The sequence below is a fragment of the Austrofundulus limnaeus genome, unplaced genomic scaffold, assembly GCF_001266775.1.
Source record: "Austrofundulus limnaeus strain Quisiro unplaced genomic scaffold, Austrofundulus_limnaeus-1.0 Scaffold197, whole genome shotgun sequence".
In the NCBI taxonomy this organism is placed as follows: Eukaryota; Metazoa; Chordata; class Actinopteri; order Cyprinodontiformes; family Rivulidae; genus Austrofundulus; species Austrofundulus limnaeus.
This window is the reverse complement of record NW_013952599.1, coordinates 131,135-154,408: the sequence shown is the minus strand read 5'-3', so window position 1 is coordinate 154,408 and position 23,274 is coordinate 131,135. Positions and strand designations below refer to the sequence as shown.

Below are 23,274 nucleotides of genomic sequence, written 5' to 3'. Positions count from 1 at the left end.
TTCATGCCTACATTTGGTTTGTTGAAATAAACTTAGTCTAATCACTGTTCATATCTACTAATGTTATACTGTATCWATGCTCTAAAAGTACAAATAAAACTAATTTGGAAAGAAGTTTGCATAATAAAAATCAACAAATGCAGGTGTAAAGGACCAAAACACCAGAGTTAAACACCAACCTTGAATACAAGCAGTAGTTATAAATGTATTTGGGCCTGCGTTTATAGATGAGCATTAGTATCTATAAACATGTTGAAATTACTCTGAGCTAATAAGACACTAAAGTTTAGGGAAGTATATGTAAATTTGTCTGAGTAGTAACCATTTTTTAAGAGAAATAGTCKCCGGCATACTCCAAAAGTCAATCMGTTTCACCAATTGATCATTTTCTGGGAGTTTCATTAAAATGTGTCGAATGGTTCATGAAATATTTTTTTAACAGGCATACACAGGTGACTAGCGGTTAATGACAAAGTTTAAGAAAAAGATTGTGTGTGATTATGGCTCAGTGTATGTGCTGGTATTAACTCCTGGCTATGAACACACCAAATTTTAGCAACTTGAGCTGAGTTAGCGCTAACCTGGCCCTTGCCTTGCTACACAGTTCTGCTCAATTCTAGTTCCCTTCATTGCTCCATCATGGATTTCTCCCGAAGACAATGATTTCTCCTGTAGAATTTCAGCCAATCCCATTAGCGAACAMGAGGAGGAGTTGTGAACGACGACATCGATTTTCTGTTCCGTTTTATTCTGTTGTTCAGCAATGGTAGCGGAGAAAGTGAATAAAGCCATGTGTTGACCAGACTTCTAAATTAGATTAAATTTGTCTTCCAAAGCCTGCAACACTCCTCKTTCAGCTCGGCACTTCTCTCTTCCCCATAGAGGATGGTTGTTTACAGCACACGCAATTTCTGGTTAACTTCTTAGCTTAGCTTCTTTCACAGTCGAGCTGGCGCACTTCGTATGTCACGACCAAACATTAGCAATTGGGTAAATCATATCCAGTCGTTTTAAACTTCAACAGAGTCCACGCCTCCAAGCAATCGCTTCTCATTAGCAGAGTTTCCAGACCCTCTGTACGAAGCAAAGCGTAGGACAAGGGTCTGGTTTTTACCAGGCTAGGTTAGAGCTATGGTTGTGGTTATGGTTGGTGGGGATGGATATAAAATCCATATGAGCGGAGGCCTCATAAGTGGGTCCATTGCTCTCCCCAAAAAGACACTGGTCTTTATTCGAACCTTCTCATCCCTCTGATGAAGGACACAAGGTTGGAAACAGTGTTCTGAGCTTCTCAGGATCCATAAATGTGTCTCCAAGAATTATTTTCCTTTGACTACTCAGAGCCAGGCAGTGGTCTAAGTACTGTAGTGCAAATAGGTCTCTAATTCAATGCCACAGGCATCACACAGACCATCGTCGTGGAGTCCCATCACCATTTTGTGGCGGTTGAGGAGATTGTGCCCAGTTAGGAATCCAACCAGTGTACTTAGTTTTCCTTGACAGGGAGATGAGAGCTTTCCCAAACCTTAGATTTGGGCCGTYAATCAGTTCCCGTGCCTGTCTACAGTCCGTCAGCTCCCTCCAGTAGATTGAGTGTTGACATCTAATCCAGGCCTGTAGGGCAGTCCTACAGACTGTTGTTGAGGTACCTACAACAGGCTCTGGTCCTTTGAAGTGGGCCTGACTGTCAGCTTTTGCGAGGTAGTCAGGCTTTCGTTACCATAAATGCCAGAATGTCCTGGTACCCATTTAACAGTAACACTGTTATCTCTCCCCAGTTGGTTGACTGCTTCGGCACACTCCCAAGCCAGTAATGACGTAAAGTGTGGCCCTCGGAGAGCTTTAATAGCAGCTTGGCTATCTGTTAGGATGAATATTTCCTTCTGTGTACACTGAAGGTCTTTGCGAGATGCCACACACTGGTGGATTGCATATACTGTATCTCAGCTTGAGATACAGTTACAAAACAACCTAGTGGGTATTTCTACTCTCTCTTACTATGGTTGTGCAAAATCAGCACCCCTGCACCTACTGACACCTTCAGGAGGGATCCATCTGTAAAGAGTATAAATGACTGGGAGACAGGTCCATCGTAGAGGTTGCTCCAGGCAGACCTGTCTTCTATCTCTRTCTTAAAACTTGGCTCAAGACAGCATGTTAGAGCTAAATGTATTTCTTAAGTTCAGTCGGATGTGGCATTCATTTTAATGGGGGTGACTTCCAAAGTAATCAGTTGTAAATGTATAAAGCAATTGTTGTCGGAGAATTTAATTCAAATCCATCCGTTGGTTCATCAGATATTTTGCAAATTCTACAGACAAATAATCACACAAATCTCCCATACAATAAATTTATTTGTGAGTTCTGATTTTCCATACACTAGATGAAGATCACAATTACTTCTAGTTGGATTTATTTTATAATTTGCTATAAAATTCCCAGGAAAATTGCCCCACAGTTTTTTTGATTTGCTGTTCTCTGTATAAAAAATGGTTTGAGGTTAATGTGCATGTGTTGTTTTCTGTGCAGGATAAAGTGCGRACTGAGAGTTACCGGGACTTCATGTACAGCAACACTGAAGTGTTCAGGGACAAGGTGAGCCAGTTCCAACCAATGCAATCATGTGTGCACGCTTTAATTTGTTTACACGTGTGACTTAACCAGTTTAAGGTACAGCAAAAAAGCTATTAAACAGGAATAGGTGTGTGCATTTTCCTGACAAGACATTAACAAGGTGAAGGCGTCTGATTTAAAACACTGTGCAGCTCTCTATTAGCACTTGAAGTGTTGACTGCAGAGTCCTGATAACAGACCTGCAATTTACTATCAAACTCATAACACCCTGCCCCATCACTACAACCCCCAGCCCACCCCCTCCTTGCTGCTTGTTTTCCCACTGCATCAGGAAGCTGTGGTCTTTCATTACGTGTTACTGGTTTAGTGCTGGAATGAGACTGTGGAGGAGTGAGGCGGTTGCTTGTGTTGATGAAAATGTACATTATCCCTGTCAGGTAGGCTCAGTTGGCAGAGAAGGTGTCTTTTTTTTCAACTGTAACAAAGAAAAAGACGCAGTGGTCTCATCTCCGATAGAGAAGGAAGATAGGAGTTGTTTGTGTCAGCAGTGTGTTGGTGACGCTTTGTGACCTCACAGACAGCTGGAGGATTACTGCAGGTTACTTTAAATAGAGACACGACTAAAGGAATGGTTACATTTAGATGGTTATAAGGTCACAGCTACCTTTTGTTAGTCCTTTAACATTAGCTGGAAGAAGTGTGCAGGGATGGAATATTTGGAATTCCAAGATGAAAACAGGTGAAACTGGAAAACCCAAATTATGTAGTTTGTGCACCAAAAAATCATTTTGCATCACAATCCTTATTCTCATTTACAAAGATTAAGAACCGATTTAAAATGTTCCAAAATCGATTTTTATAAATAAAAAAATAAAGCAAATCCAATGGCTGTCAGCCTCCATTCTGTAACAACATGGGATGTCCTGACGCCACCACACAGCTGCACCTGGAATATGAATGAATAGAATAGAATAGAATGGAATAGAATAGAATAGAATAGAATAGAAACAGCCTTTATTGTCCCACAGAGGGGAAATTCAGGTGTAACAGCTGCACCTGGAATATGAATGAATAGAATAGAATAGAATGGAATAGAATAGAATAAAATAGAATAGAAACAGCCTTTATTGTCCCACAGAGGGGAAATTCAGGTGTAACAGCAGAAAGCACCAAAACAAAGAGGAAACTACAAAACTGGAGGAAAGAAAGATTCAACTGGCCCTGTCTTCATTGAATGCAAAGATTTGGGCTCGTTTTGCTTTTTACTGAAAGAGTTTAAGTTTGACATGAGTGAGGTGTGCAAGGTTTGCAAAATGAAGATGAGGCATTTTGGGAACACGACAAATGGGCTCACATTATCAGTTTTGAAGGGAAAATTGATTTTGAATCAAATCCTGAGAGAGTAAAAGATTCCCACCCCTAGTAGTTTATATTTCTGTTATGTAGCCAGTTATGTAGTTTATATTCAGGTTAAATATTCATACAAGGCCTTCAAGAAGAACCTTGTTTTTTTAATCTGTATTCTAGTCTAGTGTCTCTTACAGACAGAAATAGGAAATAACTCCTGATATGATTGCATGCTCCTTCCTTAATTAATCACTTTTAACCTTTAAATCACTGAGATTTTTTGCTTGTCCTGGGCTAATTTTTGACTCTACTGTAATTCAATTCATTTCAATTAAATTCAGTTCATTTATATAGGACCAAGTCACAACAAACGTTGTCTCAGGGCACTGTACACAAAAACCAATAAATCTAATGAAACCAGCAGATTGTGTTGGATTTTCACTTCATCACAGTCTCTCATCCTGAGCAGCACGTTGGTGACAGTGGAGAGGAAAAACTCCCTATTAACAAGAAGAAACCTCCAGCAGAAGCAGGCTCAGGACAGGCGTCCATCTGCCTCGACCGGCTGGCTGGGGGACAGGAAAGAGACGCAGAGAATCACAGAAAGACTGATCCAGGTGTATTTTCTTCTGGAAGAGAGACAAAGAAAACATGTTATTAGACAACAGCAGAGTGAGGAAATGTGATCAGTTTGTCCTCAAGCAGTCTAAGTCTATAGCAGCAGAACTAAGGAATAGCTCAGGAAACCTAAGTCTAACTATAGAATTTATGAAAAAGGAAAGTCTTCAGTCTAATCTTCAAAGTAGACAGAGTGTCAGCCTCACGGACAGAAACTGGAAGTTGKTTCCACAAGAGAGGAGCATGATAACTGAAATAAAGATAATAAAGAATTACAGTAGTCCAGCCTAGACGTGATAARCACGAGTCAGTTTTTCTGCATCATTTCTGGACAAAATGTTTCTAATTTTAGTGATATTACGCAGGTGGAAGAAGGTGGTCCTGGTTCTTTACATTAGAACTGGAGGCCAGATTAATACCATCCAGAGGAGGTGAAAGGTTGCGAAGTTGATCCCTAAGATGTTCAGGTCCAAAAACCATAACCTCTGTCTTATCTGAGTTTAGAAGCAGAAAGTTAAGAGTCATCCAGGTTTTTATGTCGTTAAGAAATGTACATGTGTACTGCTGTCACACTGGATTATTTTCCTTTATTCATTCATTCATTATGCTTCTTATTTTTACACAAAAAAAACAGGGCTGAAAAGGTCTTTGAAATTACAGCAGCAGTTTATGATACATGATAAGGTTCACAGAAATGAAAGGGGGAAAAATAGCTACAAGCTTTTATAATCTTAGTCTCATTTTTTTCAAACATTTCTCTTTTTTCCTCCCCTTTCTTTAAAGGCAAAGGGTAAAAGTAATCTCTGTTGAGCAGACCGAGTTTATAATGTTGACAAGGAGAACTGTAGCAGGTTTCCTCTAAAGCCAGCATTTTTCTTTTTTATTTTTATGTACCTGTAGTCACGAGAATTATGAGACAGTATTTGTCACTTTTGTATGAACCCTGAGGTGTAATTCCATGTGCAGGGAAATAATAGAAACATGTTTCACAGCCCTTCCTGAAGAGTTTAGTATTATTCTCAAAAAGTGATCTACGCCTAAAGTAACACTATTAACTCCATGCCTTTCGTATTTGAGTTAAATTAGTGTTTCTCATTAGAAATAGTCTAATTCCGAGTGAGATTGGTGTAAACTCTCTGCATTCAGATTTCCACCTGCATTTGTCCCCTCCTCTTCCTGTCCTGCAGGTGGTTCTGGATGTGGGCTGTGGAACAGGCATACTTTCCATGTTTGCAGCCAAAGCCGGGGCCAAAATGGTGATTGCAGTGGACCAATCAGAAATAATCTATCAGGCAATGGACATAGTCAGGTAAGGCATGCTGTACATAAAGTAAATGGATTTAAAGTAAACAGAATACCCTTTGGGATGATGCAGAAGCTCAAAATCAACATTCATATCATTTTTATCTTTTGGGATCTCAGAGAGTGGACAGTTTTTTTCCCTCCTCTTTGAAATGTAGAGGTAGAGGTTTGTGTGACCTCCATCTACCTTTTATTATTTGCAGCTGGTTGACATCTTATAGAGCTGCTGTCAGTCGCATAGCCATAATGTATATTATTTACACCTGCACTTCGTCTTGTTTGCCCCTCGCTCCTGCAGTACCTACAGTCCTAAGCCCACATCATGTCCACTCAAATGAGCAGAATGTAGATGATCCCCCCACCACCACCACCACCACCTTTCTTTATTATCCTTTGTAAAATAGTTCTTGGTCCAATTTCTGGTTCAATGTGTTTCTAGTTTTCCAGCAGCTGCTTCTCACCAATGGAGTCCATTTACCTCCACCAGAGCTTCTGCTCCCCCTACGACTACCTGCACCCACCATTATGCATTTTTGAGTTAGGGGCCATTATGACTGCTATTATTACCGTTATGTAAGAGACTGTCATATAAGCAAAACAACGGGGTTTGCTGAAAGAAAAGGATGTTTTAATTTTACAGACCACTGACTTGCTGTTGTAGTGTGTGCCCGTATGCAGGCTACATAACAGCGAAGATTCAGCTAAAGAAAGACGCTATAATTCCCTCTCAGCGCACCCTTTTACACACTTGTATACACATATATACTGAAGCACAAAAATACAGCATTTGGTCCCCTTTAATATTCAATAATGGCATGGTGTATAACTTTAAAGTTATGTTGTGAATGTGTATGTGTGTGATAATGGTCCGTGTGTGCATCACTTCCTCTTGATGTTAATATGAGGATTGTAATTAAAGTAACTCCCATTGGCTGGGCAGGAGCATCCATCTCCTGTCTTTGCTCTGTCTGCTGATCTGAAATGAAAAGCTCGACGCGACTTCTCTCCTTCAGTCACTTTTCTAATGAAAAAATGTCTAAGACTTTTAAAAAATTGTCAAAATTGATAAATTACCAGAGGGGAAAACTTGGCTGTGTGACAACAAAGCTGTGAAGAACAGCACAATATATATTTTTATTACATCAGTGATATTTAATCTGTAATGATGTAGGGATTTATTCATAAATCTGGATGTATTTCTACTCTGCATTATACCAGGCATTAACACCAACTGGATGAGGGAAATTGATCATTTTTCATTTGTTTTGGTTAAAATTAAATGTTTTATTATATAAATGTTGACTTCTACACATTTTGGTTTGTATGCATGTTGTAATGTAAAATATAAAAGCTAATTTGTATGACAAGGTGGACATTTTACATTAGAAATCAATTATTTGTAAACATCCGTTTCTCTCTCCCACCAAGCTGCACAAACACTCTCTCCCCAGAGCCCTGGCATTGTCCTCTAAATTACCCCAATAATGAGATTACAGTGTTTTCTTGTGGTGAAAGGTAGGGGTGAGGGGTGGGGGGGTGTTATGTGTGAAGAGGTGGGGGTGGCGGTGTTGAATTCTGGGAGGAGGTGATAGCGGAGCAGCTGAGAGAGGAGAGACAGTTTAAGATAAGGATCACTGCTACAGAAATGCTCTCTGGGCCGCTGTGAGTAATTGTTCTGTCCTCTGTAACATTAGCTGTCATGATAATGGAATATTCACAGAGATTGATACTTAAACTGGCTAGTCTGAAAGTGGGGATCATTTAAACAGCAGTTTGGATTTTACAGTCTTTACCTGAACTGGATGTATTAAAAGTTCAAAGTTAGACTTTTGTCCTTTTTAAATCCCTGCTCCAGTCTGAAAAGACTGGATTAATATGCAGCAGTAAAAATGCTGCTTTTGAAATGTTGAAAAGTTTAGAAATTGAGCAAAAGTATGGACATTTTTAATATTTAAATCTCCTTGGGATTTGTKTCTGCAGCTAAAACCTCTGACGTAAGGTGCTGCTGTCGCTCTTCTGGTTCTGTGAAATGTAAAACTTTGCGTCACAAGATTTGGCCGCCATGATTGGATCCTGTGTGGATAACCAAAAGCAGTGGAAAAAAAGGGGCTCATCTTGTGGTTTTATCTTGAAACTGTAACGTGAAAGGGCTTTTGTACAGAGTGTCTCAAAAAATGAACATTGTTGTTAGACTGTATATGCACCATTTTATGATCATGCAAAGATCATAAAATGAGTTTCCTAAAAAAAGGCATCAATCTTAAACAGACAAATTATTATTATTATTATTTTTGTTTTGTTTTGCTCAGTGAGTTAGTGTCTACCTATTGTCTGTTTATCTAATTGATAGTACACTGCTCATAAAAACTTATGAATATTTGTCTTGTGAATAAAATTTTAGGATGAACCTAAAATGCATTATAAACTTTAAAGGTGAACTTAATTTGCCCATTTCTAAACTTTCGAATGCACCTGTCCCAACTGTTCAGTGTTACGGTACTTTTGCACAACTTGTTCTTTAACAAAGAGTTTAATGGGAAAATTGACAACAGTGGTTTGATTGATGTATTGGCCAATATATCAATCAAATCTTGGTTCAAGATGGTAAGCTGGGGGTGGGGGGTTCTTTTTATTTTAGTCTTTGTCAGTTTGCCTCTCGGTAATCAAGCTATTATGTTGACTGCAACGTTTAAAAGGCCAGAATGCTGAAAAATTCTTTTTTWTTTTTATTTATTTATTTATTTTTGCTAATAGTAATTAAACTGCTCCTAAGCATTAGCAACTCTTACTGGTTTTCCAATTTTTTCTGAAATATGGCAAATATGGTAAGTGGTAAATTATTGGATATTTTCACTGTAATTGTTAGAATAGTTACAAATGGATAAAAGTAGTATAATAACTATTAAGCTAAATTGTTTTTTTATTGATCCAATGGTAAATTGTCTTAATATAATATATAATTATATTATAATATACTCCACATTTTATATAGCTCTGTCCAAAACGACAGGCCGGGTCCTCCGGAGGACCCAGACTCCCCGGTCTCGGYGGGCCGGGTCCTTGGTAGACCGGGAAGACCGGAAAAAAAGAGGCTGTGGATTTGGACGGTCTAGCCTCCCCTCCTTACCCCAGCATACGTCATGTCACCTAGCAACTGTGACGACGCTAAACAAGCAAACTTAAATCAAACCTAGAAAAATATCAATTCATTAGCATTATTAATATCACAAAACTATAAAATTAACTTAAAAGTATCATTTGAAGAACTAATTGACCCGCTGTAGGTTCATGTTTATTTCGCGTTTTTTATGACGAAAAAATAATATTTAAAAACATGTCCATACAAATGATAAAAGTATTAGAATTACAACCGCTAATTTTTTTAAATTATTATATCACCATATTTTTATTTAAAACGTGTTCTTTTCTCTCGCTTCGTCCGCCATTACTAGCTTAAAAAAATCTCCGGTCGGGCCGCATTGCATTATGGAATATGCTGGGCAGGGAAGGCTCCATCAGACCTGTCCTTCGATTCGGGGGAAAAGAAGGACGTATTTGTCGGACGCATCGGAGGAGTCTTCCGTTTTGGACGTCCTTCGTCGCGGCGCTGTGACGTATGCGGCCGACGAATTCGACCTTCGGAGGACYCGTCCTGCCGTTTTGGACACAGCCTATGTCTCAAATACATATCTGCCATTTATATTGTGCATGACAGGAGCTGTAAAGTGTGGGAACCGTTACCCAGAACAACTTGTTCTCTTCCTACCACTGTGGCCCTTATGCTGGTCAGAAAAACAGGTGCCGCCAGGAAAACATCAGAAATCGGTGATGGACAAAACAACTTTCAGCTCCCACAAATAACTTTAACTGAAGACATTTGGGACATAAGTACCAAAGTGACACCAGTTCAGATATTTGTTCATTTATCTCAAGTCATATCGTCATTGCAATATTAAGCACTGTTATCGCACATCGCAGGTTTTCCTGATATCGTGCAGCCCTACTATAAAGGTAAAACTGGAACTGGTTAAAAGGTAAATAGAAATGGCTCATATGTTTTAAGACACCGTTGAATGGATTTAGTTTTAACAAAGTAAWGAAAAGGCTAATGTGTAGAGAAACAGAGAAGCCCATCTGAGTCATGATGGTGATGACATGGCATCGCCTTCTGGAAGTGGCTCATTCATTTTTATTGATGATACAAGACATGACAGTAGCTGTAAAATGAATACAGAAAGCTATGGAAATATGTTGTCTTTCAGTTTAAATTAAAACACAAGCCAACTGATTTGGGTATTATTCATTATTTTGCTAGTAAATTATCTAAAATTCAAACTAAAATGAGTTTATTGGGAGACAAAGTAGAAAGAAAAAGAAAAAAAAATCTTGAATTATTCAACTGTTTGACCATGTCATTGTTTTCTAGACTCTATTTAGTTATTGCAAAAATAACCTAATCTGTGTGTTAAGTGTAACTTTTRTTAAACTTGTGCTCACCTGAAATGTAGGATTCTTTCTCAAACAAGACWATCTTTGAAACTGTGGAACAGCTGTTGATATACATCTGGAGATAAAATTGAAATTCTGATCTCTAGTCTCACTTTGATTTTTAATGTTTTCAAATGGACAGCAAAAACAGAAGAATTGCCTTTTCTGTTCTGTTAGTATTTGAGGGCACTGTATTTTGTCATTGCTCGTTCCTTGACAACTTGTTTATAAAATTTAGTGCTTAAAGACAAGTTTTTACATTTTATTATTTCTCTCACAGGTCCAATCATCTGGAGGACRTTATCATTTTGATCAAAGGCCGTATTGAGGACATAAAACTCCCTGTAGAGAAAGTTGACATCATCATATCAGAATGGATGGTAAGTACATATTTAATACTAAAAAGTACAATGGCAGTTTGGTGACTTTGTCAAACTTGTGCTTAGAATGTCTTTCATATCTCTTTATAGGTTCTTATATGTAAGACTCTGATATATGTTCAATCTAAAATTACATTTCCTAATGCTTATTGAGTTTATGGACATGTGAAAGAGAACAAGTTAAAAGTCTGTCAAATACAAAGTGTATGGTAGTGGTCTCTAAACATTCTGTTACACTAACTCAAGTGTTAGATATTTATGTAAATAAACAACCAAGTTAAAGAGGCCAAACTGCTGGGAATAGTAATTGATCAACTTTCATGGTCCACTCATATATATAAGATTGTGACTAAAATTAGTAGAAATATCTAAACAATTTGCTCTAATGTCAGTTTTATGTCTTTCAATATAACTTTTGGTCATGTAAGAATTTGTGATGACTTTTATTTATTTCAAGTTATGTTTTGTTTCTAAGACAACAGACAGTGTCAGTTTGATACAAGGATAAAAATGCTGATGCTACAAAAGAAACATTTGTTTAGAAAATGGCTATGAATCATTTGGTTGAAAAAGAAATTGTAAATAATCGTAACCGTGAACTTAAAATTGATAATCAAATCGGGGCATGAGTGAATCGTTACATCCCTAATGCATAGAGCCATTTTATACTGAAATATGTCACCTTCTGAAATAACATTGTGATTAGAGGTGATTAGCAGTCCACCTTTCTAAACAGTCGAGTTCTTCTCTGTGAGCGCAGCAGATCATTTCAGCAGGATGAGGAAGCTCACATGTATGGCAGGCCGCTGTTACACTTAATCTGTTTCACCACAGTTACATTCCAAGTATCTGAAATTGGTTCTTCTGGGTCTCAGGAGAAAGCATATATTTTCAGTTATGTTTTCACTTCACACCTCTGAAGTGAAAACCATTTCAGGTGACTACCTCTTGAAGCTCATCAAGAGAATGCCAAGAGTATGCGAAGCAGTAATCAAAGCAAAAGTTGACTACTTTGAAGAACCTAGAATACAAGACATATTTTCAGTTGTTTCACTATTTTTTGTTAAGTATATAATTCCACGTGTTAATTCATAGTTTTGATGCCTTCAGTGTGAATCTACAGTTTTCATAGTCAAGAAAATAAAGAAAACCCTTTGAATGAGAAGTTGTGTCCAAACATTTGGTCATGTACTGTATGTATATATATATTCACAATATAAATATATAATATACCAAATATATAAAAATTCTGTGCGTCTCCTAGGGGCTAAGCCCCCCTTGTCCTTAAAACCTAGGGACGCCCCTGCCTGTCATTCACTTTAGTTCAAATCCTGGTGCCACCAGTTATTGCTATGCACAGTAATTACGATGTATGCTCCAGAGCCTACACATGTTGTTTTATTGTAAAAATTGACTGAACTCCTAATGACCCTTTCTTTCGGAATCAGAGTTCAGGTTTGCTTTATCTGACCAGCTCAGTAACAGAAACCTGACCAAGCTAAAATATGCCATATCATTATAATTTATCCTTTGTATATGAAAAAAATGTTATTAATAAATATAATATTTAAAATAACATCCATTTGATGTTGTATACTGTGTTCTGTATTTTTTTACTTGTGTGACAATATCTTGGGAAACATCCAAACTCATTGTAGATGTGCATTCACTCTGAAGTGCTAGTGGAAGTGCTGCATGCTTTGAAAATGGAATCACTTGAAAAAGAGTTGAATTCAAACATAAGCTCCTCTGAATATCTAACCAGAAGGGCAGTCTTCCTTCTCCTTGATGGCCATTTATCAGGGAGATTCTCTATGGTGATACAGGCAGGACGGCCAAAGTTGAATGCACCACTGAAGTCATCTCTAATTCATGAGCATCCCATATCTGTCCCTCCTCCACCTCCCATTCATCGTGATACTCCAGGGTCACAAGCACAGGTCGTCAGMCAGAGCCTTCCCATCCTCTTGCTGGGGAAATTGAAATTCGGTGGCTGACATGCCGGTGGAAAAGTGAAGGATAGGGGGCGTAATCTCTGATGACACTGGCTCACAGAGTGCTAATAAATCTAAGAATTCCCCAGTCACTTCTCATCAGGGCAGCAATGGAAGACATTTCTCAGAATGGCTAAGACTGTAAAAGCTGAGCTTCGATCTGTTCGTTTGAACAAGAAAATTGACTGTTGTCTAAGTCTTTCTCGCCAGTCTCTTGGAACTGTATTCAAGTTACTTTCATGACTGTCTTAAATCCTTGTCATGTTACTTTAGRGGGTGTGATGATCTCACTTTTAATCTCTTGTCATAATATAAGATAAATTAAAGGTACTTTATAAAACAATTAAAGAGACAGTTTTACTATTGTAGGAAAGTATTCAAAATTTAATTCAGTTCAATTCAGTTTATTTATATAGCGCCAAGTCACAACATACATAGTCTCAGGGCACTGTACATAAAAAAGAACAATCTAAAGAAGAAACCAGCAGATTGTGTTGAATCACTTCATCACAGTCTCCCATCCTGAGCAAACGGTGGAGAGGAAAACCTCCCTGCTAATCAGAAAGAAACCTCCAATAATACACAGAAAACCCAATTCAGTTCTCAGTTAAATGTTTATTTTCAGATCTAAAAACTGCCTCCTAGCCAGTGCCTGTGTGTGGCCCTGAAAAATCTAAAACAAAATGACTAAAACTTCTGCTTCTGCTTAGCTTAACTGGCCTTCCAAAACCACAATATTTATTGAAAAAAAAAAACTGGTCTTACTTAGGCACTTAACTTTCTTACTCCCATCAGAAGACCCATAGAGAGGTGGCCCGAATTGGGTCTCAGGGAATAATTGACGGTATTGTTAGTGTCACTATCCATTTCCACCCAAGTTTAACTTTATGTTGAAATTGTGAAGCAACATCTCATGACATCAGTGACAATGTTCTTTTCTCATGGTGAAATCTTTTTTGTGTAGTGTACCAGTCCCACCTGCAGCAAGACACCCCCAAAACATGCCTCTGCCACCTCCATACTCTACAGTTAGGATGGTGTTTTTAAGCTTGGGTTGTACTTCAATAGGACATGAGACATAGCRGGTTGGTGATTGCTTTATTTTGGATGTCTTTTTCCTGACTTGAGTATAAACAGACTGAAGATGTGACAGACCATAAATTATCATAATTCCTCCCTCTGCCCTCCCACAGCTCATATAAGTATATAAACAACAATACTGATGGCTGGATATTGTGTTTTGTTTTGTTTTTTCTCTCAACAATYAGTGTTGTGTTGGGTAAAAAGTCCACGGAGGAACTTTTTTTTTGTGTATAAACCAGCCTTTAGACTAACCCCCTTCTGCCTCCAAATGTACCAATGGTCGTTATGTTCAAACAGTTCAGTTTTAGTTTCAACAGATAACAAGTCAAGTCTCCACAAAATTAAGGTTTTTGTTTGGCTTTTTGTGTTTATTTTGAAGTAACAACTTTAAACTTGTTGATTAGCATTTCAGCTCAGGTTGGTACAGGACTCGTTTCACTGTGGATAGAAACACTTTCTTACCAGTGCCAGAATTAKGCAGAGTGATTGAGGTCAACAGTCCTCCTCTTGATATCTTGACAGATTTTCTTTTGATTTTCCCACAGTGTCACATAAAGAAGCAGTGTGTTTGAGGWGTGCCTAAAAAGCATCCATAAGTGAGCCTCCAACAATTAGCCCAAATGTTGTCAACTAACGCTTCCAAAGTCACAATATCTGTGCTTTCCCAAATCATTTAAAAGTGTATATAAAGTGTATGTAAACTGTTGATTTTGTAAAAGTCGTAAACAATTCTTTAAAAAGTATCTTGTTCTTTGGACATTTAACAAATAACTGCTATAAAATAGGAATGGTTTATTTTGATGTCAGATTAAGACTTTTTAACTGTATTTTCTGCAACAGTGCTGCTTTCTATATGTTGGATTTATTGTACATTTACAAATATATAAATGATAAAACATTAACAAAACTTCAAAGATTTCTCCAAGTAGTTCTTGAAGAAATAAAAAAATGGTTTGTGACTACATTCACTGAACAGGGTAATAAACTAGAAATTTGGTGAATTATAGATCGGCAGATTCATGCTCTGTGAATTAAGAAAAAAATCATTGATTAAGTCTCAAAACAAAAACCAACACTCCCTTAAAAATATAAGTAAAACAAGAACTAGGCTCATTTGTCAGCATGTTCTCTGGACTAAGAAGTTGTTCATATGAGGTGGAAGGCATAGAATGAAAAATGCTAATTTCAGAAAGCTTTTAAATGAATGGATTAGTGTTACCAAAAGTGAAATTTAGTTTAATTCTATTCCTTCAGTTCTCCATTAAAAATAATACAACCTATATATCTCTTCTGCCACTTTCATTTTCAATTAGTTTGCCTTTAAAGATGTATTGAATTCCTTATCCTTTTTGAAAGCTTTCTCCCTTTTGAAACAAGTAAAGGCATTTTATTTATTTTCTGCAAGTAGATAATGAGGCAAAACAAAATGGTATCTGGATATCAAAATGGATATCTGTGTCTTCAGCATAAATCTTGGTGAAAGAATTAATATAAGGCTTTCCAAGGTATTAAATGAGGTGACTGATTGTCTCCCCTAACTATTTGGAATAGAGGAAATAACCACATTTCTCAAAATGTCACAGTATTCCCTTAATGAGAATTTTACTAGTTATTCATACAAATGCTACTTTTCTCTTTCTTATTGCAATCAGTGATTGATAATATGCAATACTGTAAATGCACAGTTATGGAACACTGRTATTTCTTTTTATGGTTTGTCTGATGAAGAGCTATTTATTTGTGTTTTAAATTATCAAAACAAAAATAAATGCTTTCTTAAGCAACGGATGCTAGAATAAGTTATATAATTATTGGAGATGTGGGTTTTATTTAAATGCTACAAATCAGTTATAGTTTTTTTTTTTTTAAATTTTGTAGTCTTCTGTTAATTGACAATTAAAGCTGAAAAGAAAACCATGTCCCATCACTGAAGTTCAGCTGTGGGAGTTGTATGAGGGAGCAGACAAGCAGTGGTTACAGGGCTAATCGACAGCAATGGTTGATGAATGTGGTGTGCTTGTGGTGGTGGAGTGGGGGGGAGCAAGAAGATGAGTGTCTGTCTACTGGTGAGACTACCTTCAGCAGCTCCTCTGTCATTTCATAACTCACAACATTGATCTGTCCTCTTTTTCAGCAAGCCAAAAACAAACAGTTCAGTTCATAAAAGATAAGAGTGTGGTGGTGTCAGAAAGGAGGAAAGCAGAGTCTCTCATAGGCCAAATTAAGACTATTGCTTCAAGATCAATCACAGACGATGACTGATGAAATGACACGATAGTTGATTTAAACAGCGTGTGTTTACTACTAAAGGCATAGTAAAATCTGTAACATGTTGTGGCAAGAAAATGGTGTGAAAACCACAAAACAATAAAATTTGTTTTCTGATTCAGTTCAGTTTATTTACAATTACTGTAAAGATTTTTTTTTAGATTTACACCACTTAGCAACTAAATTAATCTCATCTCATTGTAATAAATATTCGTGCACTTGATAAAATGCTATTTACTTAAAGCTATCTATCTTAATAAGCCAGCAGATTGTGTTGATTCTTCATTTTGTTAAAATCTCCCATCCTGAGCAGCACATTAGTGACAGTGGACAGAATAACAAATCAGTACTTTGTTTTAAAAGGAAGAATCATCCAGCAAAACCAGGCTCAGGAAGGGTATCCAAATATCTTGACAAAACACAGAATGGATAGTCCAGGTGTTATGTCTCTGACAGTGGCGGCTAGTGGATTTTTCTCCCTGGGGGGGGCTAAAACTCCAAAATAGACATATCTCAAAAAGTAATCACACATGTACTAAGTTGCTTAACGGCAGTGCATTTATTAAATAAATGAAAATAATAAAACAGCATTACAATGTYATGTAGTGTTTTATTTTTAGTCCATAAAGTTTGCTCTTCTGTAATTGAGAAGCAAATCTCTTCATGACTCCGGTTAAACTCGGGGATATTTTAACCTTATTCTTGTCTATAGAGCATGGTCAGTGCAGTGAGATGTGATGTTGTGTACCTGAGGAAAGTCTGGATTATCTTCAGTGTTGAGAAGCTCCTCTCAGATTCAGCCGTGTTATTACAAATACCAACATGAATGGTAGAGCAAGTAAAGACAGCACTAGGGAGGAAATGTTATCAGTTTTTCCCTCAACAGTCTAAAGCTGGAAACATATTCACTCCGACGCCGACCGGTCAACGCGCGTTCACGTGGTTGTTCAGCTTTCGTTTTCACACAGACCTGTCATAGCCCCAGAGACACCCCGCGCCGAACTCCTGGGAAACCCCTCCCGCTGCAACATACATCACTGCATGGAGTTTCTTCCCCGCTACAGTCGACAATGCAGAAACCCAGCCCACTGCCAGAACCCAGAAACCCTGCTTCAGAAGCCAGTTTTATTCAGTGTTTTAAAATTTCAACCTACTTTATTTCAGTTTTTAATTCAGAATAAGTAGGCAACACTACATTACAGAACAGCTTTACCATTTTTGGTTATTAAAAAAATAAAAGTTTTATTTTTGCTTTTTATATGCCTGTCTGGTTATGAAAATTGGACTCCAAGTGGAAAATTTTAACTTAGCATCTTATTAAGTTAAATTCTGCCTCTACAGCTGCACTGAAAGTACATCAATATGGACAAAAACTGATTTGGGATTACGCACTGTTGATTCTGAAATGACAATCATCTGTTTTGTGCAGTTTATGCACATGAGTGAATCTGTGTCCCTGAATTCAGGGCTTGTTTTGGCATGTGGTAACTCACCATGAAAATGGTCTTAGAATGCTAAATTGGTCTTTAGCAACAGTGTGTGTGGTTAAACGTATTTAAGTATGAAAATAACCCTGAAGAAAAACTTTGCTGATTAGATTTGTACCTTGAGATGAGCATTTTATTTTAGATTGCTGAATATATGGATACATACCACAAACACTGGTCTCAACATGTATATGTGGGAATGTTCTGAAGTCAAATAATAACTTTCTTCTTTAGCCTCATTATCTGTTCTGAGAGCTTTACCTGCCTGAGAAGAGTGTGGCAGTCATCAGTCATCCTGTTCTTCAGTCTGATTGACTGTCAGTCTCACACACCAAAACCTTCATTCAGAAACTTGTGCAATAAATAAATGCATCTACACAATCCTAGTTAGAGTGTCACAGATCTGTCTAGTTTAATGAAGACTGATTGGCTATTCTCGCTGCCCCAAGACCTTCAAATATTCCTGAAGTGGTTTACGTCCACCTTGTTTTACAAACCTTTTAATGGTCTTTGTTTAGCTGGTTCTTGGTTATTTCAGTTCCTGCAAGCTTTAAAGCAGTGGTTCCCAATCTATTTTTCTCAAAGCACCCCTTTATTGCTTCCAAGCCTAGCTGAATTACCTAAGCAGCTCAAAATTAACAGAAGCCTGTTAATAACCTACAGATTTGAATCAGATGTGTTGAAGCAAGAAAACATGCAGARTTCCTTCAATACCAAGGCAGAAAAAGTTTAAGCTACAACAACATAATTGCTTTATAATGAAACAACTTCATATACTGCAATTTTGTGTATATCTTCCCTTCCCCGTAATGTCAATTTTTAAAATATTCACTGTTAGTCAGTAACTTTTGTGTCGGTTGTGATGGGTGTTTCTTGTGCTCTTGTTGGTCAGTTGTAGATCTGCAGCAAAACAAGCTGAAATTCTAACAGCACTAAAGGCCAACACAATTAGTCATTGTTAAAACAATAAAGCCTTGTTAGAACATAAAGAGAGTTCAAACAAGTTAAAGAATAAACACAAATCACAGACAGCAGGTGCCTCAGTGTTGCTCAGAGTTACAAACTTCTTAGATTTTTTTGTTTCTTTAGAGTTTCTGCCTGTAGCAGCTCAAGAAGCGGTGAGTGAGGTTGATGGTAAAGTTTATGGCAACAGGCACCACTAAACACTCAGCACAGCACCCAAAGTGATGGCCTCACAGACTAGTCACCAAGCAAAGGCTTGATATTTTTATTTATTTATTTATTTAATTGTACTTTAAGCCCTACTCTACTGTCATTACCATAATAATTATAAGTCGACTGATACGCAAGCCGATATTTTTGGCCAATATTTGCGTTTTTTCCTTGTATCAGTATCGGCCGATTYGTTTGTGCGTTCGGCTGATCCATGCCTTGGATCACGCGAGCGCATATATTGCTGCTTCCTCCCTGGGAGAGGGTGGCTGATAATGTTGTAAGACTGAGTGCCAACAATGACAAGGGTGAGTTTTTAACTTTTAAAATATTTTCACTGGCTAGTATAGCTGTATCTGCCCTCTGTATCAGAATATGAGGGCCAGAGAACAGCGGCCTGTTCAATCTTTTAAGAACGGAAGCACCATTTTTTTTTTTTTTTCACTTTCACTCTGCCATTGAAATTAGCCTGTCAACGTTGTTGTTGTTTGTTTGTTTGTTTGTTTGTTTGTTTGTTTTTTGAATGAATGAATGAATGAATGAATGAATGAATGATCTTATTCGGGACAGTGTGCAGTTAAAACATAATTTGATGCATTGCACCAGATTTAGCCCAAGGCTAATTTACATCTGTAGTCCTATCAAACAGTAAAAACAAAACAACATCCAACAATAAAATAGAAGTAAGAGAGGGGAAAAAAAACATAAAATAAAATAAAATAAAACATTTTGCAATTAAAAATACATAAAACACCTTGCAATTAAAAATTTGCAATTAAAAAACACATAATACTCCCCACTCTAGAAACATAAAATCTTGCCCATCTCCACCCCACCCTCCAACCTACACAACCAGAAACAACTTTAATATCAATTAACCAGTGCAATTCAATTATTGCAACATTGGGTAGATTTAAGGTATTTTTTAATATTATTTTTAAAACTAATAAAAATAACTTTTTTAAATGGTGGTGAAACCAGGGGGCATAGAAGAACACCTCTCTTATTCTACCCTCTGAAATAAAATTAAAAAAAGCTGTCTGTCTTTTCTCTCTGTTACATTTATTAAGAGYAAGTAAAGTGTTGCCATCCACCATAGACATATGTAAATCAGATGCCACTGCCACGCTCATATCACATTTGCTCTGAGCGCATTATTAGAGTCATTACACATTTTCTTTGGAGTACATTTGCAAACTGTGATCTAAAKCTTGTTGTTCACATCAGCTGATTTAAATGCAATTTTTGCCCAGTAGGAAAGACTAGCGCAAAGCGAGACTGTAAGCGCTGTGTGTGTGTGTGTGTGTGTGTGTGTGCGTGTGTGCGTGCGTGCGTGTGCGTGTGTGTGTGTGTGTGTGTGTGTGCGTATACTCCTTACAAAGATAGCAAGATGTATGTGTGTCCCTCTCCCTTTCTGTGTGTTCCTCAGAGAGTTTCTTTTAGGCAGAAAGCTGTTTTTGCATAAATATTTGCTGGGATATTAAAACATGGTCAGTTGTTTTATGTATAAAAGTTATTGATCTGATTAATATAAAAAAACAAACAAAAAAGATATATCATTAGATTAAAAAAACTTGAATATGTTTTTTCTTTCTTTTTTTCTCTTTTTTTCTAAGAATTGGCTGAAAAATGAAATCCTGTGTGGCAGCACTTTTCTCAGCCTACACCAGACAAGGCTTAGTTAATAAATGTTTCTTTTTTGTTAAAATTGAGAATTGTGTAACATTTTTTATCATTATTTTTATTGTGTTAATGGAGGGGAAAAAAGGAGTATTGACTTTGAGAAATTGCCCCTAAAAAATGGCTGCAAGTATCGGCTTATCGGTTAGACCGATGACAAAATAATCGGTTTAGGCCTTTAAAAACCTGTATCAGTCGATCTCAAATAATAATCCTAATACTTGTTTCTTTTGTTGTGCTTTCATTAATTTGGTGCTGATTGTTTTTCTTTACAAGGAGTGTACTGTTGTACATTATCTTTCTCATCTAACTCTGATTTGCCCATTTTTATGTAAATTATGCTGATACTGGAACACACGTACATTCACCAAGAATTAGCATAACAAAATCTATTACAGGGATGTGTGTAATGTGATTGTGCTAATGTGGTGAAGTGTGAATGTGGAACTAACATGAAAGAAGCTCTTAAAGGTTGAGCCACTTCTGTCAGTATTCACTGAAGCATGAAACAATTTCCTACCCTCCCAGATCTGTGGTTCCCGACGCACATGTCCATCTAGACATAAACATATTCACGGGTGTTTTTCAGCTCCTTAGATGTTTCTCAATGTCTCGGGATTGTAAGTGATGATTATCTGCTGTAATTGAGGTGGATGGGTCTTGAATGCAGAAGTGGAGAGGGGAGGCAATCAAAGGTGGAGGGAAGTGTGAAGCACTGATGTAGATTTTGATCATTGACAGCCATTTGGTCCCAAGGGGTGATGGAAACAAAATCTGCAGATCAAGTATTTTCCCCCGCTCATCTCCTAACTGCTAATGACACTGAAGCATCTCTACTGTAACTAGAACTTTTAGGTTTCTAACATATGTTAAATAAGTACCATAATCAAACTAAAACAAACTGCGGAAAAGGTAGAAATGTAAGTGCATATGCACTTTTTGTGTCTTTCTAGGTATATTTCTTTGTATAGTTCCAATGTGCATGTACATGTTAGCATCCTCTTGGGAATGTGTTTTATATGCTAATTTTGTTAATGTGTGTAAGCTACAGCAGTCTATTGTCATTAGGGTTTCATTAGTCTTTTTACATACTATGTTCTGCCAAGGGAGCAGTTACCTCACACTAAAATCTTTACTTGTGTGTCACTTAGCTGGATAGACAACAGAATATTTTAAATTAGTAAAACCAAATTTGATCTACTGATACTGATCTATTAGTATAGTGAATAAAGAAAAAAATATGACAGATTTATTTTTATTTTTTTACCAAAATGTTAAAAAAGCTCAACTTTAAAATTAAGTTTATATTTTGTTTTGCACTGTTTGTGCATTTTGTTAATCTCTTGGATCACTAATGTCTGGGTAGTTTTGATGAACTAACATTCGCTGTAGCAGACATATCAAGATAAGGAGTTACAAAACAGTGCTGAAAGTGTAAAGGGAACTTTTGAAAGTCATTTTAAGGTGGTATCTTGCTGKACTGCAACTATTTCATACTGGTTTGTAGCTTAAAATGTGGGGGGAAATGGGCAAATGTTTTGTTGCAGTCTCATGTTTGCAACCAAGTGATGGGTGACCAAGTAGCTGATTTTCAATTGGCCAGTTTTTGAAAATGAAACTTTTTGCGCACAGCTTACAAAAATGTATTCTAGGCTGACCACATTGTTTTAGTGCTCACCTTTGCACACATTTTATCCATCTTGGTTGTCTTTATACCCACCTTTGCATGCACCCCCACGCTTATGGTTTAATCCACTAAAGGACACTTTAGAAATTTYCAGTAATTAAGGAAGGTTTGAGATGAGTTTGAAGACCATTGACTGTTATTTGAACATGTTTAAAATTGTATTAAAGCTGTAAATTTCTCTATCTCAAGCTCTGGAGCTGTATATTGACTTCTGCACAGGAGAATTTAAATGACGGAAAACATCCAAGGCTAAAGTCCCAAAGGCCCAGTTCTAAAAATCACACTGGCTAGAGGAAATGGTTGGAGATTATATTTCAACAGATCCCATCATRTTTGAAAAAGTGCGTATGTTGAATATTGCTTTATCAAAACATGTTTCGGTAACAAGTTAAGGTTTGTAGGCCAACTTGTTTGCTTACACATTTTTAGCTCTGCCCAAAGATTTTCTGTGGTATGAGATCAGGGCTTTGTGATGGTCACTACAAGACATTGACTTTGTCATTTGGCCACTTTGAGGCTAGTTTGTCAGTACGCTTAATCATTGAACATTTGGAAGACCCATTTGCATCCAAGCCTTGACTTCCTAGCTGATGTCATGAGATGTTGCTTCAGTATTTTCACATGTTCTTTCCTCATGATGCCATCTATTTGGTTAAGTGCATCAGTCCCTCCTGAAGCAAAATAATCCTGCAATACGATGCTTCCACTCTAAACATTTAATATTTGGGATGGTGTTTTCAGGCTTACAAATTTCCCCCTTTTTCCTCCAAGTGTAGATGGTCATTAATTTTAGTTTCATCAGACCATAGGACATGTTTCCAAAAATTAAGGTTTTTATGTTTATGTGTGCATTTTTTTAACAGTTGTTGTATTTTTTCTTTTGGCTGCTCCCTTCCACAGGGGTCACCACAGCCAGAAAACTCACATAAATGATTTAGCAATTATTTTACACAAGATGCTCTTCCTGGTGCAACCTGGGCTTAAACCTGCAACCTCAGGATGCATCTGTACGTTAATCTGTTTTTCGTGTTGCTTTGGAAGTACGTAATGGCTTTTTCCTTGTTAAGTAGCAATTCAGTTTATGGCAGTGTAGATCTTGTTTCATTGGGCCTCATGCAAGAACATGTTCGTATTCTTATCCTAAATTTCTCTTACTTTTGTTCATACAAAGGGTTCGTATGAACATGTCACGT

The 23,274-nt window shown here is 37.2% G+C and overlaps 1 protein-coding gene across 2 annotated transcripts in view; it reads left to right on the top strand.

Moving 5' to 3' along the window:
* Window positions 1-23,274, top strand: part of prmt3 (protein arginine methyltransferase 3) — an 80,301-nt gene that overhangs the window by 5,866 nt on the left and 51,161 nt on the right. For both annotated transcript variants that reach the window (XM_014018608.1, XM_014018609.1), the window contains exons 8-10: window positions 2,530-2,595; window positions 5,727-5,848; window positions 10,610-10,709. In XM_014018608.1, coding sequence (XP_013874062.1) covers window positions 2,530-2,595; window positions 5,727-5,848; window positions 10,610-10,709 — 288 coding nt within the window. The remainder of the gene's footprint in view (window positions 1-2,529; window positions 2,596-5,726; window positions 5,849-10,609; window positions 10,710-23,274) is intronic.